The sequence below is a fragment of the Dryobates pubescens genome, chromosome 18 (assembly GCF_014839835.1).
Source record: "Dryobates pubescens isolate bDryPub1 chromosome 18, bDryPub1.pri, whole genome shotgun sequence".
NCBI lineage: Eukaryota > Metazoa > Chordata > Aves > Piciformes > Picidae > Dryobates > Dryobates pubescens.
The window spans coordinates 21,404,662-21,422,799 of record NC_071629.1 but is presented as its reverse complement, the minus strand read 5'-3'; the positions used below and the strand labels follow the sequence as shown (position 1 = coordinate 21,422,799).

Sequence of the window (18,138 nt, the reverse complement as noted above, 5' to 3'; positions counted from 1 at the left end):
AAGGATTGGCACAGGCTGCCCAGGGAGGTGGTGGAGTCCCCATCCCTGGAGCTGTTCAAGAAATGTGTGGCCGTGGCACTTTGGGGCCGTGGTTGAATGGCCATGGTGGTGTTGGGTTGATGGTTGGCTCAATGATCCTATGATCACAGAATCACAGAATGGTAGGGATTGGAAGGGACCTGCAAGAGATCCTCAATCCCATCAACCTTGCAAAGCAGGATCACTTAGGACAGGTCACAGAGGAACACATCCAGAGGGGTTTTGAAGATCTCCAGAGAAGGAGACTCCACAACCTCTCCGGGCAGCCTGCCTGTTCCACTGCTTATTGCAACCATTACCACACTCCAGGGCTCCAACACCCTCACAGTGAAGTTTATCCTCATGCTGAGATTGAGTTTACATCCATTGCCCCTCCTCCTACCACTGAGTATCACTGAAAGGAGCCTGGCTCCATCCTCCTGCCAGCCACTCTGCAGATACTGTATTGATAAGGTTCCCTCTCAGCCTTCTCTTAACCAGACCAAACACCACCAAGTCCCTCAGCCTTTCCTCACCAGGCAGAAGTGACAGTCCCTTCCTCATCCTCATAGCCTCCATTGGACTCTCTCCAGTAGTTCCCAGTCCCTCCTGAACTGGGAAGCCCAGAACTGGACACACTACTCCAGGTGTGATCTAACTAGGGCTGAGTCGAGGTCTTTCAGACCTTAGAGATCTTTCCCAACCGACGCATTCCTGTGCCATGAATGTCTCTTGTTGCAATGACTTTTCCAAGACACAGCTGTGGCTCTCTCTAACTTCTCTCTCTTTCTTTGTTGTTGTTGTTGTTGTTGTTGTTTTCTCTCCCATGCAGCAGACCATGTTGAAATCCTGACCAGTCAAACTCCGGAGCACCAGGACTTCATGGTGGGAAGCTGCGCATGGCCTTTCTGTATATAATCCCCTTCTTCCCTCTATCGTTTCTCTACCACCTCTACAGTAAGCCTGTTGCAGCCTACATGTTAACCAAAAAACTGAATCAATGGGAATGTCAAAAGAGAAAAAAAAAAAAAAACCACACAAAAAAACACAAAACAAGACAAAAAAAAAAAGACAAAAAAAAAGGAGAAAATAAAAAAGGAGGAAAAGAAAAGGAGGAATAAAGGAGGAAAAAAAAGGAGGAAAAATGGAGGAAAAGAGGAAAAAAGGAGGAAAAATGGAGGAAAAAAGGAGGAAAAAATGGAGGAAAAGAGGAGATAAAAGGAGGACAAAGAGGAGGAAAAAGGAGGAAAAAGAGGAAAAAAAGGAGGAAAAAAGAGGATAAAAAAGGAGGAGAAAACAAAGGAGGAGGAAAAAGAGGAGAAAAAAATGAGGAGGAGAAAAAAAAAAAAAGCACTATAGAAACAATTAACAAACAGCTCTCTGTTATCTGAGATATACAAGTAGAAAGTTATAATTAAGACTTTTATAACACATTACTTTAATAACACACTTAAAATCATTTGCTGAACTACCATCCCGAGCAGCGCGCCTGCACCCACGGACTGTTGGTTTTCCTCTATACCTATCGATGGATAAATGTTTGTCTTTGGGGGGGAGGGGAGGGGGAGGGGAAAGGAGGGTTTTGGTTTTACTTCATTTGTTTCTTTGGTTTCCAAGTGTTAATCTTTTACTGCTTTTGTTTACATCATAGTCTATGGATTTGTTTGGGGTTTGGGTTTTTTTTTTCCAAGTGTACATCATTATCAAGTATAACTCCAGACCGTTTTTAGGGTGGGGGGGGTGGGGGTTGTATCATTTAATTTTGGGGGGGGGGGGGGGGTAGGGGGGTGTTGGATTTTGGTTGTTTGTTTCTGGTTTGTTGTTTTGGGGTTGGGTTTGCATTATTTTTACTGTCTTAAGTTTTCATATACTGTAGGTTTTAAGGAGGGGGGTGGGGGAGGGGGAGCTGTTGTTCTGTTGGGGTCGTGTTTTATTTGCTTTGGGTCGAGTTGGGTTTCTTGTTTGGTTTTGATTGTTTGGTTTTGGTTGTGTGTTTTGCCTTTTTCCTTTCCTTTTCCTTTTCCTTTTCCTTTTCCTTTTTTGGTTGTTGTTGGGTTTGTTGTTGTTGGTTGTTTTGGGTTTTTTTTTCTTGACTAAAAATGTTATTGTGGGAAACAGGAATTATGTGCTTGAAAAACCACGACACAGGAATGTTCTGCCCCCCTTCCCCACCTCCCCCTTCTTCTGCTGGATTTTGCTGTGAATGTCAGCTGAAGTGGCTTGTGTTAAATGTTCCTTTTCTTCTTCTTCTTTTTTATTACCATTATTATTATATTTTATTTTTTTTTAATCAGTTAACAATTTGCCTTCGGATAGAGTCTCCCAAATTTTTAGTGCAAGTGACAGCTGTTCTTTTAGCCCAGGTCAGGGGATTTCTTTCCATACAATGAGCTGATTCTGGAAACTCTTTTTTGAGGGGGAAAAAACAATAATAACTAAACCCCACAACCCCCACCAAACGGCAGGCTCAGGGAGGGGCCAGGACCGGTTTGCTCAGCCAGTGGTCAGCACCAGGGGGAGTTTCTGCAGCTCTGCTGGCCCTTGAAGTGCATTCTCAGCTGCAAACAGCGCACAATCTCTCTTGCTGTTCTCATGGTGCAGGCAAGCAACAAGGAAAGGGTGGTGAAGGGAGACAGCTTCAGCTGGGCAAAGACTCATGGAGCTGCAGAGGAGCAACTGCCAGCCCTTAGCTGGAGCAGGCCCATAGCCGTGGCTCAGCCCAGGCAGGGCAATGCCTTGCCCAGGGGCTTGTCTCTGCTAAGCAAGCTGGAACTTTTCAGCCTGAACTCTGCTGTGGCTCTTCATGAAGGTTGGTCAGCATGCACCAATTCTTCAAGCACCTCTGTACCATAAGCAGGTGATTCCTTTTTTGCCCTTGTGATCCTCCGGCCCTTTAAAGCAAACACAGCGGTAGCAAGGCAGGAAAAGAGAAAAGCTCAGCGTAAGCTTTCTAGCATAGACCAACCTCCATCTCCACAGAGCTCCTGGAGGTCAGTGGGTTTATTTTGGCACCTTCTACTTGATCAAGAGCAATGTTTTTTTTCCACACAAGGGCTAGTTCTCAATACCTCCTTTTCGTACGCACGAAGAAAACGGTCTCCAGCCCCTGCACCCCGGACGGCCCGAGCCTGTCCTTGTGCTGTGTTGCTGAAGAACCTGCCTGCAGAATGCTTTCTGGTTGAGGAAATGGCCAAGTTCATCCCTGTCATGGCTCTGCCCTATTGCTGGCATTGTGGAAGAGATGGATTTGCTGCTGGAATTCTGCAGGCTTCGTAGAATCACACAGAATCACAGAATGGTAGAGGTTGGAAGGGACCTCTGGGGATCATCCAGTCCAAGTCCCCTGCCAGAGCAGGGGCACCCAGAGCAGGTTGCACAGGAATGTATCCAGGTTGGTTTGGAAAAGTCTCCAGAGAAGGAGACTCCACAACCTCTCTGGGCAGCCTGTTCCAGGGCTCTGTCACCCTCACAGCAAAGTTTTTCCTCAAGTTTTAAGTGAAACCTCAGAACTGTTGCTGAAGCCAAGCAAGAGGCCAGCTCCCAGAGTCTGGGGGGCCAGCTCCCCTGAGCTCACAGTGGTCCTGTAGGGTGCCAAATTCTGACAACCAGATGGATTTTCTTTTCCAAGTTCCTTGGCCTTGCTTAGAGCCTTCCCTTGCCCCCTCTCCTCCAGTGTGAGCACAGATAGTTTGCTGGTCATGTATCTCCATGGACCACAAGTGCTGGAGGGGCACCTGGGGCCCAGCCAGTGGGCCCATTCCAGAGACTCGTTCAGAGCAAGAAGCTTTGAAGGGCCCAGCTGAGGAAGGCCTCAAGACAGAAGGAATCATTTCAGCAGGCTTTGAACAAAACCCTGAGAGAGGAGCCCTCCCCAAGACCCTCCCTTCTGGCCTCCCCAGATTTTACCAGTCCTTGGTGGCCATAGATTTGTGTCCCCCACCCCGAGTCACCTGCATTCACAAGCAGCAGCGTTGCCCGAGCTCGGCTGGCGACTGCATCCCTGTTCTTTTCACCACCGAGTTTCTGTTTCCCAAAACCATAACATTGTTAGTGAGGAAAAAAAAAACACAACAAAACAAAACCAAACAAAAAAAAAAAAAGGAAAAAGAAAAAGGGGAAAAAAAAAGAAAGGAAAAGTGGATTTGAGTACTTCCTGTTTGCAATTATTTTGTGTATCCAAAATGGGTTTTGCACAACCTGTGCCAGTGCCTCAACAAAGAACAGAGCTGATCTTCTTTAAGCCAGAAAGGATGCATTCAAGCTTGTATGGCTTTGAGTTCAAGGAGGTTGGGATTTACGGTGTGGTGGTGGTGGGTGGTTGGTTGGGTTTTTTTTTTGGTTGTTTTCAGTGCTAAAACCGGATTTTTTTGTATATCTTGAGACACTTTGATGTTAAACCCTCCTGTTTTATTTATCTGCTTGAAAAAACAAAAACCACAACGTCTGGCGGAGATGTGGGTTAGAATGTAAACCCTAGGGCACGGCTGTTTGCACGTGGCCATTTGAAAGCACTGAAAAACACACACAAAAAAAAAACAGAAGAAAGAAAGAAAGAAAGAAAGAAAGAAAGAAAGAAAGAAAGAAAGAAAGAAAGAAAGAAAGAAAGAAAGAAAGAAAGAAAGAAAGAAAGAAAGAAAGAAAGAAAGAAAGAAAGAAAGAAAGAAAGAAAGAAAGAAAGAAAGAAAGAAAGAAAGAAGAAAGAAAGAAAGAAAGAAAGAAAGAAAGAAAGAAAAGAAAGAAAGAAAGAAAGAAAGAAAGGAAAAAGCATTTTAAGGATTATTTTTTATTAATGAGGGATGTTCAGGGTAGTTCTCTTAGGTGCCACGACAGGTGTTTTGGGTTTGTTTCTTTTTGTATTGCTGGCAAAAATTTAGAGTTCCCTTTGTAAAGGCGTTTTTAAAGGGCGAGAAAAAGAGGAAAGAAAGAGAAAAGGGGGGGGGGGGAATAATAAGGCAAAAAAAAAAAGAAAAAATAAAAAAATAAGAAAAGAGGAAAAAGAAAAAAAAAAAAAAGAAGAAGCTTGAAGCACTAAAGAGAGAAAAACAAAACAAAACCTTCACCAAATTCAAAACAATCTCGGCAGCGATTGCCGCTTTGAGGTAGCACTATTGAAACTCGTTGTGCAATGACTTTGCTCTGGGTTGTTCTTTTTTTTTCTTTGTTCAAGGAAGAAAGAAAAACAGAAAAAAAAAAAAGAAAGAAGTAGGGGGGGGAGGAGGAGGGGGGAAAAACAAACAAACAAAAAATACAAAGAAAGAAGAGAAACAAACAAACAAACAAAAAAAAAAGACAGCAGAGAACAGTCGCCAGACTCTAAAATGTCCTAAGTAGACTCCTAACAAAGTCACCGAGCTAGCTAGTGACTCTAAAAGGACTGTCATCAAAGCATGAATCTCATCCTTTATTTGACAAGAGATCTATGTGAGTTGGTTTCAAATCAATTATCATTTTAGTGACTTTTTGGGTTTTGTTCTCTTTTTTTTATATATATATATATATACTCTTTCCCACTTATTCCATCAACCTCTCTCTCTCTCTCTCTCTCTCTTCGTTTGGATTTTCCTTCGTTCGTTTGTTTGCTTAATTTATCCAAAGTTCTTTTTCTTCTTTGTCCCATTTCTCTCAGCCTTATGCAAACAATATGCAAAGAAATGCTGAAACTTGGATAAAACGGGTCACGCAGAGCGGGGAGGGAGTGGGGGTGGGGGGTGGGGGTGGGGGGGGAGAGAGAAAAAAAGCTGAGATTGAAGCGTTTTCACCAGAGAGAAAAAAAAAAAAGCAAGCAAGCAAGCAAGAAGGTTGTTAGTAGTTTCAATAAAACAAAATAATAATAATAATTAATAATAATAATAATAAACAAAGTCAAAACAAAACAAAACCAGTACTGCTACTAAACTGTAACATAAGCAGACAATAAAAAAGAAAGGAAAAAAAAAAAAAAAGAAAGAAAAAAAAAAAAAGAGGGATTTAAAATAAAATGGATTGATAAAAACGATGAAGATTATTTTTGTTAACTGCAGTGGCTTTAGTGATCCGGAGCGAGAGCTCGCAGCCGGCCGCGGTGGGCTCGGTCGGCGGCTTCTAGAGGCGATGAGTTTTGTTTTGGCTGTGGATTTTTCACATCCTCCACCTTGTAGAAACTGTTCCCTGCCCGGCCGGCCTGTGCCCGGCGCCCAGCGTGGTGTGCTCCTCCTCCTCCTCCCCGCCCTCGCACCGCGGTGGCGCTGAGCGGGCGCCGCCGTCGCTCCGGCTTCCCCGCGGCGGGCAGCGGGCGGCCGTCCCGCCGGAGCCGGGCCAGCGGCGCTGGAGATGGGAGTGTGTCTGGTGGGTGCAGCTGGCCGGAGGAGGAGATGCGTGCACCCAACGAGACGTCTGCTCCTGCACCTCACGGGCTGCTGGCTGGCGCGGTAGCGTAGCTCAATGTAAATGGTTTGAGGCTGGGTGCCTTTAAGAAACCAGGACACGCTGGGTACGACGACAACGCTGACTGCCGGAGAAACTCGAGTCCTCCTTCTGTTTATCCCTTGTACGTTTCACAAGACCTGAAAATTGAAAAGCAAAACAACAACAACAACAAGACCAACAAGAAGGTGAAATTTATGAGGAAAAAAAAAAATAATCTTTAATTTCCCATTCCTGTTGAATGGATTTAGTTTGCTATTGACCTGATTTTACCACGTGCCTGTTGAAGGCCTTAGAGTATATATATTGTATGTTAAAGACTGTAATAACTTTAATAGATTAAAAAAACCACATGAACAGCAACCAACAATTAGTTGCTAGCCTGATCCAACTGTAAATAGAGCTACAACACATTGTAACTAGGCTACAGCTCATAGTATTGTCATTACTTCGTGTCACAGCCTTTCATTTCTCTACCATTAGCTTTTAAGGTTTTCATTATTGCTCTTTTGTTGTTGTTGTTCTTTTTTTTTCCCCCTTATTTCCTTTTTTTCCCACTTTATTTTCTTTCCCCCCCTTTAATTTCCTTTTTCCCCTTTATTTTCTTTTTTTTCCCCCCTTTATTTTCTTCCCCCCCCTTAATTTTCTTCCCCCCCCCTTTATTTTGTTTTTTTCCCCTTTATTTTCTTTTCCCCCCCTTTATTTTCTTCCCCCCCTTTATTTTCTTCCCCCCCTTTATGTTCTTTCCCCCCCTTTATTTTCTCTTTTCCCCCTTTATTTTCCTTTTCCCCCCTTTATTTTCTTTTCCCCTCTTTATTTTCTCCCCCCCTTTATTTTCTTTCCCCCCCCTTTATTTTGTATTTTTCCCCTTTAGTTTCTTTTCCCCCCTTTATTTTCTTCCCCCCCTTTATTTTCTTTCCCCCCCTTTATTTTCTTTTCCCCCCTTTATTTTCTCTTTTTCCCCTTTATTTTCCTTTTTCCCCCTTTATTTGCTTTTCCCCTCTTTATTTTCTCCCCCCTTTATTTTCTTTTTTCCCCTTTATTTTCTCTTTTCCCCCTTTATTTTCCTTTTTTCCCCCTTTATTTTCTTTCCCCCTTTATTTTCTTTTTCCCCCCTTTATTTTCTTTTCCCCTTTTATTTTCCTTTTCCCCCCTTTATTTTCTTTTTCCCCCTTTATTTTCTTTTTTCCCCCTTTATTTTCTTCCCCCCCCTTTATTTTCTTTTTTCCCCCTTTATTTTTCCCCCCTTTATTTTCTTTTTTCCCCTTTGTTTTCTTTTCCCCCCTTTGTTTTCTTTTTCCCCCTTTATTTTCTTCCCCCCCCCTTTATTTTCTTTCCCTCTCCTTTATTTTCTTTTTTCCTTTTTTTTCTTTTTTCCCCCCTTCATTTTCTTTTTCCCCCCTTTTTTTTCTTCCCCCTTTTATTTTTCCTTCCCCCTCCCTAAATCTCTGTAGTAACTAAATGAATTTATTTGGAAGGAGAGTTAGAGAAAGTTATCAATTTGGGGTTATTTTTGGGGGGGGAGGGTGGTGGTTTTTGTCTTTATAACTCCACGTCTTCAAAACCCATTTTAGTTGTATCCTGAGGCATGGTTAAGGTAGAGACTTGCAGTCCACAACTGGTTCATTGTAGTTTACAGTCGAAAGAAACGAGACAGAGAAGATTAACTTTGTATGTAACTCCTACAATGATGGATTCATTGTTTAACGGATTCTATTCAGTTGTTGTTGCTGTGGCAACAAAAAACTACAACATGGCTACCTTTGTATAACCTTTTTATTTGTGAGATTTTTTCACATGTAAACTAAAAAAAAAAAAAAAAAAGAAAAAGGAAAAAAAAAAAAAAAAAAAAGATTAGCTTGTGGAAAAGGTTTAACAGTTCCCTAACTGTCAGAGACAAGAAAGAGAAACCAATCCCAAAGTCCCATGTGAAGGCTGAACTGGTGGCCTTGGAAGAGGTCACTCCCTTCAGTCCGGAAGTTTACACAAACACATGGATCTAAGAGTCAGGTTTTAAGATAGCTTGTAGGAATTGTTGTGTGGCAAGGGTTATTCCACAGTATTTTCACTTGGTGGTGGGGGAGAGAGGGGGGGGGCGTGGGGGGGGTCGAGCAAAACGAAAGCCCACCCAAGGCCAAGCCTGTGTTTCCCACGTAGCCGCTCGGTTCTTGCTTTCCTTTCACCTTCCAAGTCGACACCTGGGGAACTCAAAACGATTGCTCCGGTTTCACTCCCGTAGCTCTGCCTAACAGTTGGCTTTTGGGGTTTGGTTTGGGGTGGGGTAGGGTGGTTTTTTTTGTTTCTTTCTTTCTTTCTTTTTAACGTGGTTTTGTTCGGTTCAGTTCAGTTCAGTTCAGTTTCCTTTCCTGTCGCCTCTCCAGAAATCCAACGACTCACACGAAACGAGCAGGGCTTTGAAACCAGTTCAGCACTAGAACTGTTTCAGCTTCACACGAGCAGAAACAAAGCAACCAACCCAACCAAGACTGTGCATAAGGAAAAGAAAAGGCCAAAAAAAAAAAATACAATAAAAAAGGGGAAAAAAAAAATATTGTGGAATGACCCCCACCCCCCTCCCCACCCCCTACCAGTGTTGGAAGATACAGAAAAAAATATGCTGCAGTTAAACTGATTCAGTTAGTGTACGAATGTGTGAGACACACCTTTTTTGCACTTAATGTACATAGTCCACAAAAAAAAGAAAAAGAAAAAGAAGAAGAAAAAAAAAATTCCTTGGAACTTATTTTGAATATTTAAAAAAAAAAAAAAGGAGAAAAAAAAAAGATAAAACAAAAAAAAGAGGAAAAAAAAAAAGTCTGTAATAATACAGGGGAAAAAAAGAGGCTAAAAGAAAATGTTTGTAAAAGAGATAGGTAATTACTAAAGGCTTTGAAAAGGAGGAGCTCTCTCTCTCTTTTTGTTTTGCTTTAGTTTTCTTTGCTGTGAGGCTTACCTGAGAGCGTGGTGGTTGCTTTCTGGCTGGGGTAAAAGCTTTGTCGTTTGCCCTGTGGGCAGCGGGCTCGGCTGAACCGGCTCAGCTGCGACCCGCAGCGGGCGGCGGGGCGGGATGGGTGAGGAAGGTCACTAGCAAAGATTGCGGTTCCTGGGGGTTGTTTTGGGGGTTGTTGTTGTTGTTGTTGTTCCTTTTTGCTCTGCCTGCATTTTCAAAGCCACCCTAGGTTGTGTTTCTGAGAGGTTGTGTTCCGGGTGAAGCCTGTCGTAGAATGGTTGGGGTTGGAAGGCGCCTCCGAAGGTCATCCAGTCCAACCCCCTCTGCAGGCAGCAGGGACATCCTCTGCTAGATCAGGTTGCTCAGAGCCTTGTCGAGCCTGACCTTGAATATCTCCTCTAGATCTGCTGGCTGTGCTGCTTCTGCTGCAGCTCAGGGTGATTGGCCTTCTGGGCTGCAGGTGCAGGCTGTTGGCTCTGTCAGGCCCGTGGCGGTACCCAGACATTTTCCCTAGCACCTCATCCTGGTCCTGGCTGGAAGTGTTGATCTGCTAGAGGTGACTGTCACTGCAGCCAGTGCTGTGCATCTGGCAGGCCCTAGCACCTCATCCTGGTCCTGGCTGGAAGTGTTGATCTGCTAGAGGTGACCGTCACTGCAGCCAGTGCTGTGCATCTGGCAGGCCCTAGCACCTCATCCTGGTCCTGGCTGGAAGTGTTGATCTGCTAGAGGTGACTGTCACTGCAGCCAGTGCTGTGCATCTGGCAGGCCCTTCAGAGCACCGCAGCTTGCTGAGCTGCTGATTGGATTTTCTTGTTCTTCACCCCTTGGGGCAAGGTGACCAAATGGCAGGGGCTGGGGAGCAGTGAATGGCCAGGGCTGGGTCTGCAGCTTCTTTACCCAGTTTCCTCTGTTGCGGGCCAGCCACGCAGCACTGCTGCCTGCTCAGATGCTGGGGCGGTGAGGTGGAGGCTGATGCTGGCAGCATGGCCAGCTCAGTGCTTCTGCCTGGGGCTACCAAGCCCCACTGCGGAGAGCACAGCCCTGGCCCCCCAGCTGCTGAACAGCCTCTGGGGTCCCTTTCCTTACCGTGTTGGTGGTCTTGCCAAGGCTCTGCAGTCCATGGGGGAGATTTTGGAGGAGCTGAGGTGCCTGATCCATTTTTATTTTGATTGTAAGAAGTTGGGGATGCTATTTTTAGTTTTGCTCCAGAAAGTTGGCTGGTTTGGCCACGAGGTGATGAACACCCCAGAACGGGTGGTGATACCTGACCTCACTCTCTCCCTTCCCTGCCTGTTCCAGGTGTGGGGGCTGAGGTGCCACTGCCATATGCAAGACCTGCTCTTTGCCCACCGTTGCTGGCTCCTCAGGTGCCCAGCCAGCCCGCAGTGCACCACGGGCTGGGTTCAATCCAGCTGGCTGAATCGCAGCCATAGCATCGTGTGGGCCCCGGTGTCCCAACAAAATCAGATGTTAAAGTAACCTGCATTTTAACAGCAAACAATCAGCCAACTCCAGCCACCCTGAAGGCTTCCCTTTGCCCTAGTCAGCCTCTATCATCAAACTCCTCTGTAGGGTTACAGGAGAAAAGTCTTTTGCACTAGGTGGAACGAATTGTAGCTGGTCAGGCCTCGGGTGGCCGGGGGCGAGAAGCTGCCAGCACTGCTAGAATCTTTGCTAGTGATCTTTGCTGAGGCCCTCTGTCCTCAGCTCCACACATGCCTCTCCAAAATGAGATGGTTGAAGGCTGCAAAGCAGCTAAAGCCTAACACAGCTCTTCAATGGAAAGGAAGTCCTTTGTCCAAACACACACCAGAGAGACTTCTACCTGACACCGACCGCCGAGGTTCCAGTTCTGTGTTACTGGACACAGATGGCTGTTGGATGGTGGTGGAAGCCAAATGAGTTTGTTGCCATGGCTTTTGTATCCCAGCAGATGAGGGGATGATCGAAAACAAGACCAAAAAGACCTTTCTTAGATTGGATGGTGGGATTTTGATTGTGTTGGGTTTTTTCCTTCTTTCTTTAATTATATATATTTTTTTATTATTATTGTTTTAAATGATGAAAATGACCTAAGACTTCCCCCCCCCACCCCCCCTTTCTTTGTTCTATCTCCTGATCCCTTTTTGGCTTTAAGGAGTGGAGAATTGTGTTTTAAGGGCAGTCCCTAAAAAACAGTGAGAGAATTGTTCAGGTTTTCGTGTATTGTAGGATCAAGCAGGTTGGAAAAGACCTCAGAGATCATCAGGTCCAACCTATCACCTAATACCCAACACCTCCTGACAACCAGCCCATGGCTCCAAGTGCCACATCCAAGCCTTGCTTGAACACCTCCAGGGACGGGGACTCCACACCACCCCCCCTGGGGGCAGCACATCCCAATGGCCAATTCCTCTTGCTGGGAAGAACTTTTTCCTCACCTCCAGCCTAAACTTCCCCTCACCTTCTATCCTGTTACTCTGGGAAGCAGCTTTCCTTTTGTTTGCTTCTTTTGATTTGATCCACATCCTTCTTTCCTACTGAACACACAGTAAGGGAAACCCTTAATGCTCTAGTCCAGAACCTCCCCGCAGCCGGTGGCAGTGGAACTGCAGGGAACCCAAAGGCTTCAGGCAGGTGTCGGCCAAGGCAGCGTTTCAGTTCCACCACACACCAAACAGTTCATTCCCTCAGCTGCTACCAGCAGGATGTGTGCTTGGGAGGCTCTTTTGGGTTTGTTCCCTTTCTTTCTCAGCTGCAGCGCTTTGTACCTGCTTCAGCTCCGCGCCCGCCGCGACTCAGTTCAGTTCTGTTCCTTCTCCTGGGTTGTTGTTGGTTATTTTTGAGTTGATTTTCTTTTAATTTTAATATTTTTTTTTAATCTTTATTAATAAAGTGTCTAAAATCCTTGGTTATGGGGTTTTATTTCCCCCCCCTCCCCCTCTTCCCCCCCTCCCCCTTTCCCTTTTTCTTTGTTCTGGTTTGGTTCTCCACACGCAGAGGAGTTGTGTTCTGGTGGGGGGTTTGAGGGGTTTTTGGAGGGGTTTTGGGGGGGGGGGGAGTTGAGGGTTTTTTGGGGGGGGTTGGGGTGGTTTTTTTGTTGTTTCTTTTGAACTTTCAAAGAGCTTTTCCCAGTTTATTAGAAGTCCCCAACTTCAGAGGTTCTGATGGAAAACAAACAAAGAGAGAAAGAAACCAACAAAGAAACACAAAGACTGAGCCTGAGTCGATGTTGTATCTCCAGAGTGTAGAGCAACAGAATAAATCTTCTTTTTCAGCAAAAAAAAATATAGCTTCAGTATTTTGACTCGGGGTAGCCACTGCCTCCTCTTTACTGGCTGCCAAGCTGTCAGCCCCATGGCTTGGATGGGAGCACACTGCGCGGGGTTAGGAACTGCCTGGAGGCTGAGCCCAGGGAGTGGTGGTGAATGGTGCCACAGCCAGCTGGCAGCCAGGCACCAGTGGTGTGCCCCAGGGATCAGTGCTGGGCCCCAGCCTCTTCAACATCTTCATTCATCTGGAGGAGGGGATTGAGTCCATCATCAGTAAATTTGCAGCTGACACCAAGCTGGGGGGCAGGAGTTGATCTGCTGGAGGGTAGAGAGGCTCTGCAGAGGGACCTCGACAGGCTGGGCAGATGGACAGAGGCCAAGGGCAGGAGATTGAACACATCCAAGTGCCAGGTGCTGCACATTGGCCACAGCAACCCCATGCAGTGCTACAGGCTGGGGGCAGAGTGGCTGAGAGCAGCCAGGCAGAGAGGGACCTGGGGGTGCTGGTTGATGGTAGGCTGAACATGAGCCTGCAGTGTGCCCAGGGAGCCAAGAAGGCCAAGGGCATCCTGGCCTGCATCAGGACCAGTGTGGCCAGCAGGAGCAGGGAGGTCATTGTGCCCTGTGCTCAGCACTGGTTAGGCCACACCTTGAGTCCTGTGTCCAGTTCTGGGCCCCTCAATTTCAGAAGGACATTGAGACTCTTGAAGGTGTCCAGAGAAGGGCAACAAAGCTGGGGAGGGGTCTGGAGCACAGCCCTGTGGGGAGAGGCTGAGGGAGCTGGGGTTGCTTAGCCTGCAGAAGAGGAGGCTCAGGGGAGACCTTCTTGCTCTCTCCAACTCCCTGAAGGGAGGTTGTAGCCAGGTGGGGGTTGGTCTCTTCTCCCAGGCACCCAGCACCAGAACAAGAGGACACAGTCTCAAACTGTGCCAGGGGAGGTTTAGGCTGGATGTTAGGAAGACGTTCTACACAGAGAGAGTGATTGCCCATGGGAATGTGCTGCCCAGGGAGGTGGTGGAGTCACCATCACTGGAGGTGTTCAGGAGGAGACTGGATAGGCTGCTTGGTGCCATGGTTTAGTTGATTAGGTGGTGTTGGATGATAGGTTGGACTTGATGATCTCAAAGGTCTCTTCCAACCTGGTCTGGTTTATTCTATTCTACTCTATTCTGTTCTATTTTATTCTATTCTACTCTGTTCTGTTCTATTCTATTCTATTCTGTTCTGTTCTGTTCTGTTCTGTTCTGTTCTGTTCTGTTCTATCCTATTCTACTCTATTCTATTCTGTTCATTTGGCCTGTCACTATTGCAGTTGCCACCAGGGAAAGACATCTGTGTTTTAGACAAATAAAGAAGTGGAAAACAAAGCAAAACCTTTCCAGGTGCTGCCTTCTGCTTTCTCTCTGTGCCTTAGAGCTGCTGAGGCAGGTGGGACGTGGTGTGCTTGGGTGGTGCTTTTCCATGCCCCCTTTCTCACTCTGCCTGGGATGTGATTAGAGAGGAGGAGAGCAGAGCTGTGCCTTGGAAGAGAACCGTGGAGAAGAAATGGGACTCTGCTTTCAAGGCCCTGCAGCTTCTCTGGCACAGTGGATGTGTGGATTCTTCTCTTCCAGCATTTGTGTCACACTCCCTTTTGAATGTGCCACTGCAGGAGCAGCACAGCAGTGGAGCTGCCTTTGGCAGCAGCCTGGCTCCCCCAGCTCCTCTCCAAGTGCCCAGCTGCCACGCTCATGGTGGTGCAGTCTGGCAATGCCTCACCATGGCCTGAAGCCACCACAGCTGAGCTTGAGCTGGGCTTAGAGCTGTTGAAGCTGGAAGAGACCTCTTGTGGTCATCAAGGCCAACCACTCACCCAGAGCTTGCTGCCGGTAAGCCACTGCCACATCCACAGGTCTTTTAAACACCCCCAGGGGTGGTGACTCCAGCACCTTCCTGGGCAGCCTGGGACAGTGTTTGAGAACCTTTCTGGGAGGACATTTTTCTGGTAGCCAACCCTCCCCTGGCAGCATTTCAGGCCATGTGCTCTTGCTCTGCCACTCAGGACACCAGCACCCACCTCACTCCAGCCTCCCCTGGCAGCATTTCAGGCCATGTGCTCTTGCTCTGCCACTCAGGACACCAGCACCCACCTCACTGCAGCCTCCCCTGGCAGCATTTCAGGCCATGTGCTCTTGCTCTGCCACTCAGGACACCAGCACCCACCTCACTGCAGCCTCCCCTGGCAGCATTTCAGGCCATGTGCTCTTGCTCTGCCACTCAGGACACCAGCACCCACCTCACTCCAGCCTCCCCTGGCAGCATTTCAGGCCATGTCCTCTTGCTCTGCCACTCAGGACACCAGCACCCACCTCACTCCAAGCTCCCCTGGCAGCATTTCAGGCCATGTGCTCTTGCTCTGCCACTCAGGACACCAGCACCCACCTCACTCCAGCCTCCCCTGGCTGCATTTCAGGCCATGTCCTCTTGCTCTGCCACTCAGGACACCAGCACCCACCTCACTCCAGCCTCCCCTGGCTGCATTTCAGGCCATGTCCTCTTGCTCTGCCACTCAGGACACCAGCACCCACCTCACTCCAAGCTCCCCTGGCTGCATTTCAGGCCATGTCCTCTTGCTCTGCCACTCAGGACACCAGCACCCACCTCACTGCAGCCTCCCCTGGCTGCATTTCAGGCCATGTCCTCTTGCTCTGCCACTCGGTACACCAGCACCCACCTCACTCCAAGCTCCTGTTGGGGAGTTGCAGAGGGTCTCCCCTCAGCCTCCTCCTCTGCAGCCTCCCCAGCCCCCGCTGGTGTTTTGAGGGGATGCAGCTCTGTGGGAGCCATTAGGGGCAGGAGTGGTGCAGCAGGGGGGGAGGTGCCACAGGAGGAGGCTGTGCTGGCACCACTCCTCCTCATCACTCTTAGTAGGGCAAACCTTTGACTTTGAGAAAAGGCAGAGTGAGCCCAGGAGTTGTTATGTAACTGGTTCTGTTTCCCTGGCTTCTCCTTGCAGGTTAATTGACTCTGTTTGTGTGTCAGGGCCACTGACAGCTTTTGTCTATAAATGGCTCCTGCCTCCCCCCGTGGCACAGTCACCTGGCTGAGCTATTCCTGAAACAATGGGGAGCTGAAGCCTTCCCAAGCAGTGCATCTTGTGCAGCATGAGAGCCTCCCTCAGTGCTTCTGAGCTTTCATTGCCAGCTTCCCTCTGCTGCGCTTTCGCTGCAGGAAGGGGATGGAGGCTTGAGAGGGATCTTTGCCTCTGGGCTGTGATCCTGCCCCTGGGCTGTGATCCTGCCCCTGGGCTCTGCACTGCTGAGCACACACCTGGAGTGCTGGGCTCAGTTTTGGGGCCCTGGCTCCAAGAAGGACATTGAGAGGCTGGAGCAGGTCTAGAGAAGGGCAACCAAGCTGGGGAAGGGGCTGGGGAGGAGCAGCTGAGGGAGCTGGGGGGGTTGAGTGTGGAGGAGAGGAGGCTGAGGGGAGACCTCATTGATCCCTACAGCTGCCTGAGAGGAGGCTGCAGTGAGGTGGGAGTTGGGCTCTGCTCCCTACTATCAGGTGCTAGAAGGAGAGGAAATGGCCTGGAATTGTGCCAGGGGAGGGTTAGGTTGGAGATGAGGAAGATTTTCCCTGCTGCAGGAGTGGTCAGGGATTGGCAGAGGCTGCCCAGGGAGGTGGTGGAGTCCCCATCCCTGGAGGGGTTCAGGAGACCTGTGGCCTTGCACCTGGGGACATGGTTTGATGGCCATGGTGGTGCTGGGCTGCTGGTTGGACTGGCTGGTCCTAGAGGGCCTCTCCAACTGAAACAGTTCTGTGGTGTTAAGTGCTGAGCCTTGGCTGCTGGGACACCTCCCTGCCACTCAGGAGGAGCATCCCCCACGGGGAGGGGTGGAGGTGGGAGCACCAGGCTCGCATCAGCAGTCAAGGCTAAGCCATTAACAAGAGACTTAGCTTCTCAAGGCCAAACAGCATCCTTGGGCCAGGCTAGTGGGGGCTCACCTGGGGGCCATTTCCAGACATCAGAGGAGGAGCTGCTGCAAAGGGCTTTATAGATGAAGCTGGATTAAAGGCTCTGAGGTGTTGCATTCACAGCCCCTGCCACTGGGAAACAGCACAGCACCCATCTGTCTTCCTCTGCTCTGGGCCATGCTGGGGCAGGGCAGCCAAGTGTAGCTCTTTGGCTCTGGCATCTTCAGTGGGAAACACAGGATGGGATCTGTTCTTCAAGCCTTGCTCCATGCTGAGGTGGGCCCCTGTGGGCCAAAGTCAGGTCCTGTCCAGTCTGCACTCACTGCTGGGTTACCTTGATCTATTTATTGTGAGAAAAAGGGAGGCTGGGGGAAGAAATGTTTGGCTAATCCCCAGAGAGCTGTGCAGCTGAAGGATCCTCTCCAAGAAGAGCAGCAGCAGAGTGTAGGGCACCATAAGAGCAGCCCAGACCCTTCTGCTGGCACTGCTGGGATGGACCAGCACACCCCTTCCAGCCCAGGGGGGACCCTGCCTCGAGTACATCTCCAAAGTGGCAGCACATCCCGAAGGAAGGAGCCCTGGGAACGGCCTGGGAGGCCTCTGGCTGCCTGTGGCCAGGGGGAGCTGCACAGAGACAGAAAAAGGCTGTGGAGGAGCAGGCACCTGGCAAGATGGCTCTGCTGGGGGCCCAGGCAGGCAAGGCTCAGCTGGAAGAGCCTTTTGCTTCTCCCTCTGCCTTTGGCAGGGTGGCTCTGCCAGTCTGCTTAGCAGCCACGTGCTCCACCCTCTCCCCAGCTGCCCACTGCCCTTGTCCTGGATCCAAAGGTGGAAATCCAGCCCTGCTACACCTGCTGGGCAGCAGGGACCCAGCACAGCCAGGCAGGAGGCTGCAGGGTGATGCTGCTGCACCCTGGATCTCCTCACAGCTGCCTGGGGCTTTGCTTCACTGTGCAGGGGAGCTGTCTGCTCAGGAAAGCTGCATGGGCCTTCCCCAGGGAGCTGCCTCCTCTCTGCAGCCATTGTGTGGGTGACTGCTGGGGCTTCTGCTGGGGGGCTCTAGAGCTGGAGGGAGGGAGGGTTGTAGTGCTGTGGTACTGCAGGGCTGTGAGGTTACAGAGCTGTAGATCTGCAGGGCTGGAGGGCCACAGAAGTGTAGATCTGTAGGGTTACAGAGCTGTAGATCTGCAGGGCTGTGGGGCTGGAAGGTTAGAGAGCTGTAGATCTGGAGAGCTGTAGATCTGGAGGGTCATAGAGCTGTAGAATGGGAGGCTGGAGGGTTTTAGAGCTGTAGTTCTGGAGGGCTGTAGGGTTCTAGAGCTGGAGGGCTGCGGGGCTGTAGGGTTCTAGAGCTGTAGAGCTGTAGGGCTGTGGGGTTGTAGATCCTTAGCACTGGAGTACTGTTGACCTGCAGGGCTGTTGTGCTGTAGTGCTGTGTGGCAGTAGGGCTGTGAGGCTGTAGCAGTGTAGAGCTGCAAGGTTGTAGGGCTGTGGGGCTAAAGGGCTGTGGGGCTTCAGGGCTGCAGGGCTGCAGAGCTGCAGGGCTATAGGGCTGTGGTGCTGTAG

The 18,138-nt window shown here is 48.8% G+C and overlaps 1 protein-coding gene across 6 annotated transcripts in view; it reads left to right on the top strand.

Moving 5' to 3' along the window:
- Positions 1 to 1,275, top strand: part of MBNL3 (muscleblind like splicing regulator 3) — a 96,135-nt gene extending 94,860 nt beyond the window's left edge. For all 6 annotated transcript variants that reach the window (XR_008462685.1, XR_008462686.1, XM_054169338.1 and 3 more), the window contains one exon: positions 851 to 1,275. Coding sequence is in view for 1 of the 6 variants with exons in the window: in XM_054169338.1 (XP_054025313.1) it covers positions 851 to 936 (86 nt within the window). In the remaining 5 variants the exon portion in view is untranslated. The remainder of the gene's footprint in view (positions 1 to 850) is intronic.
- Positions 1,276 to 18,138: the final 16,863 nt, after the last annotated feature.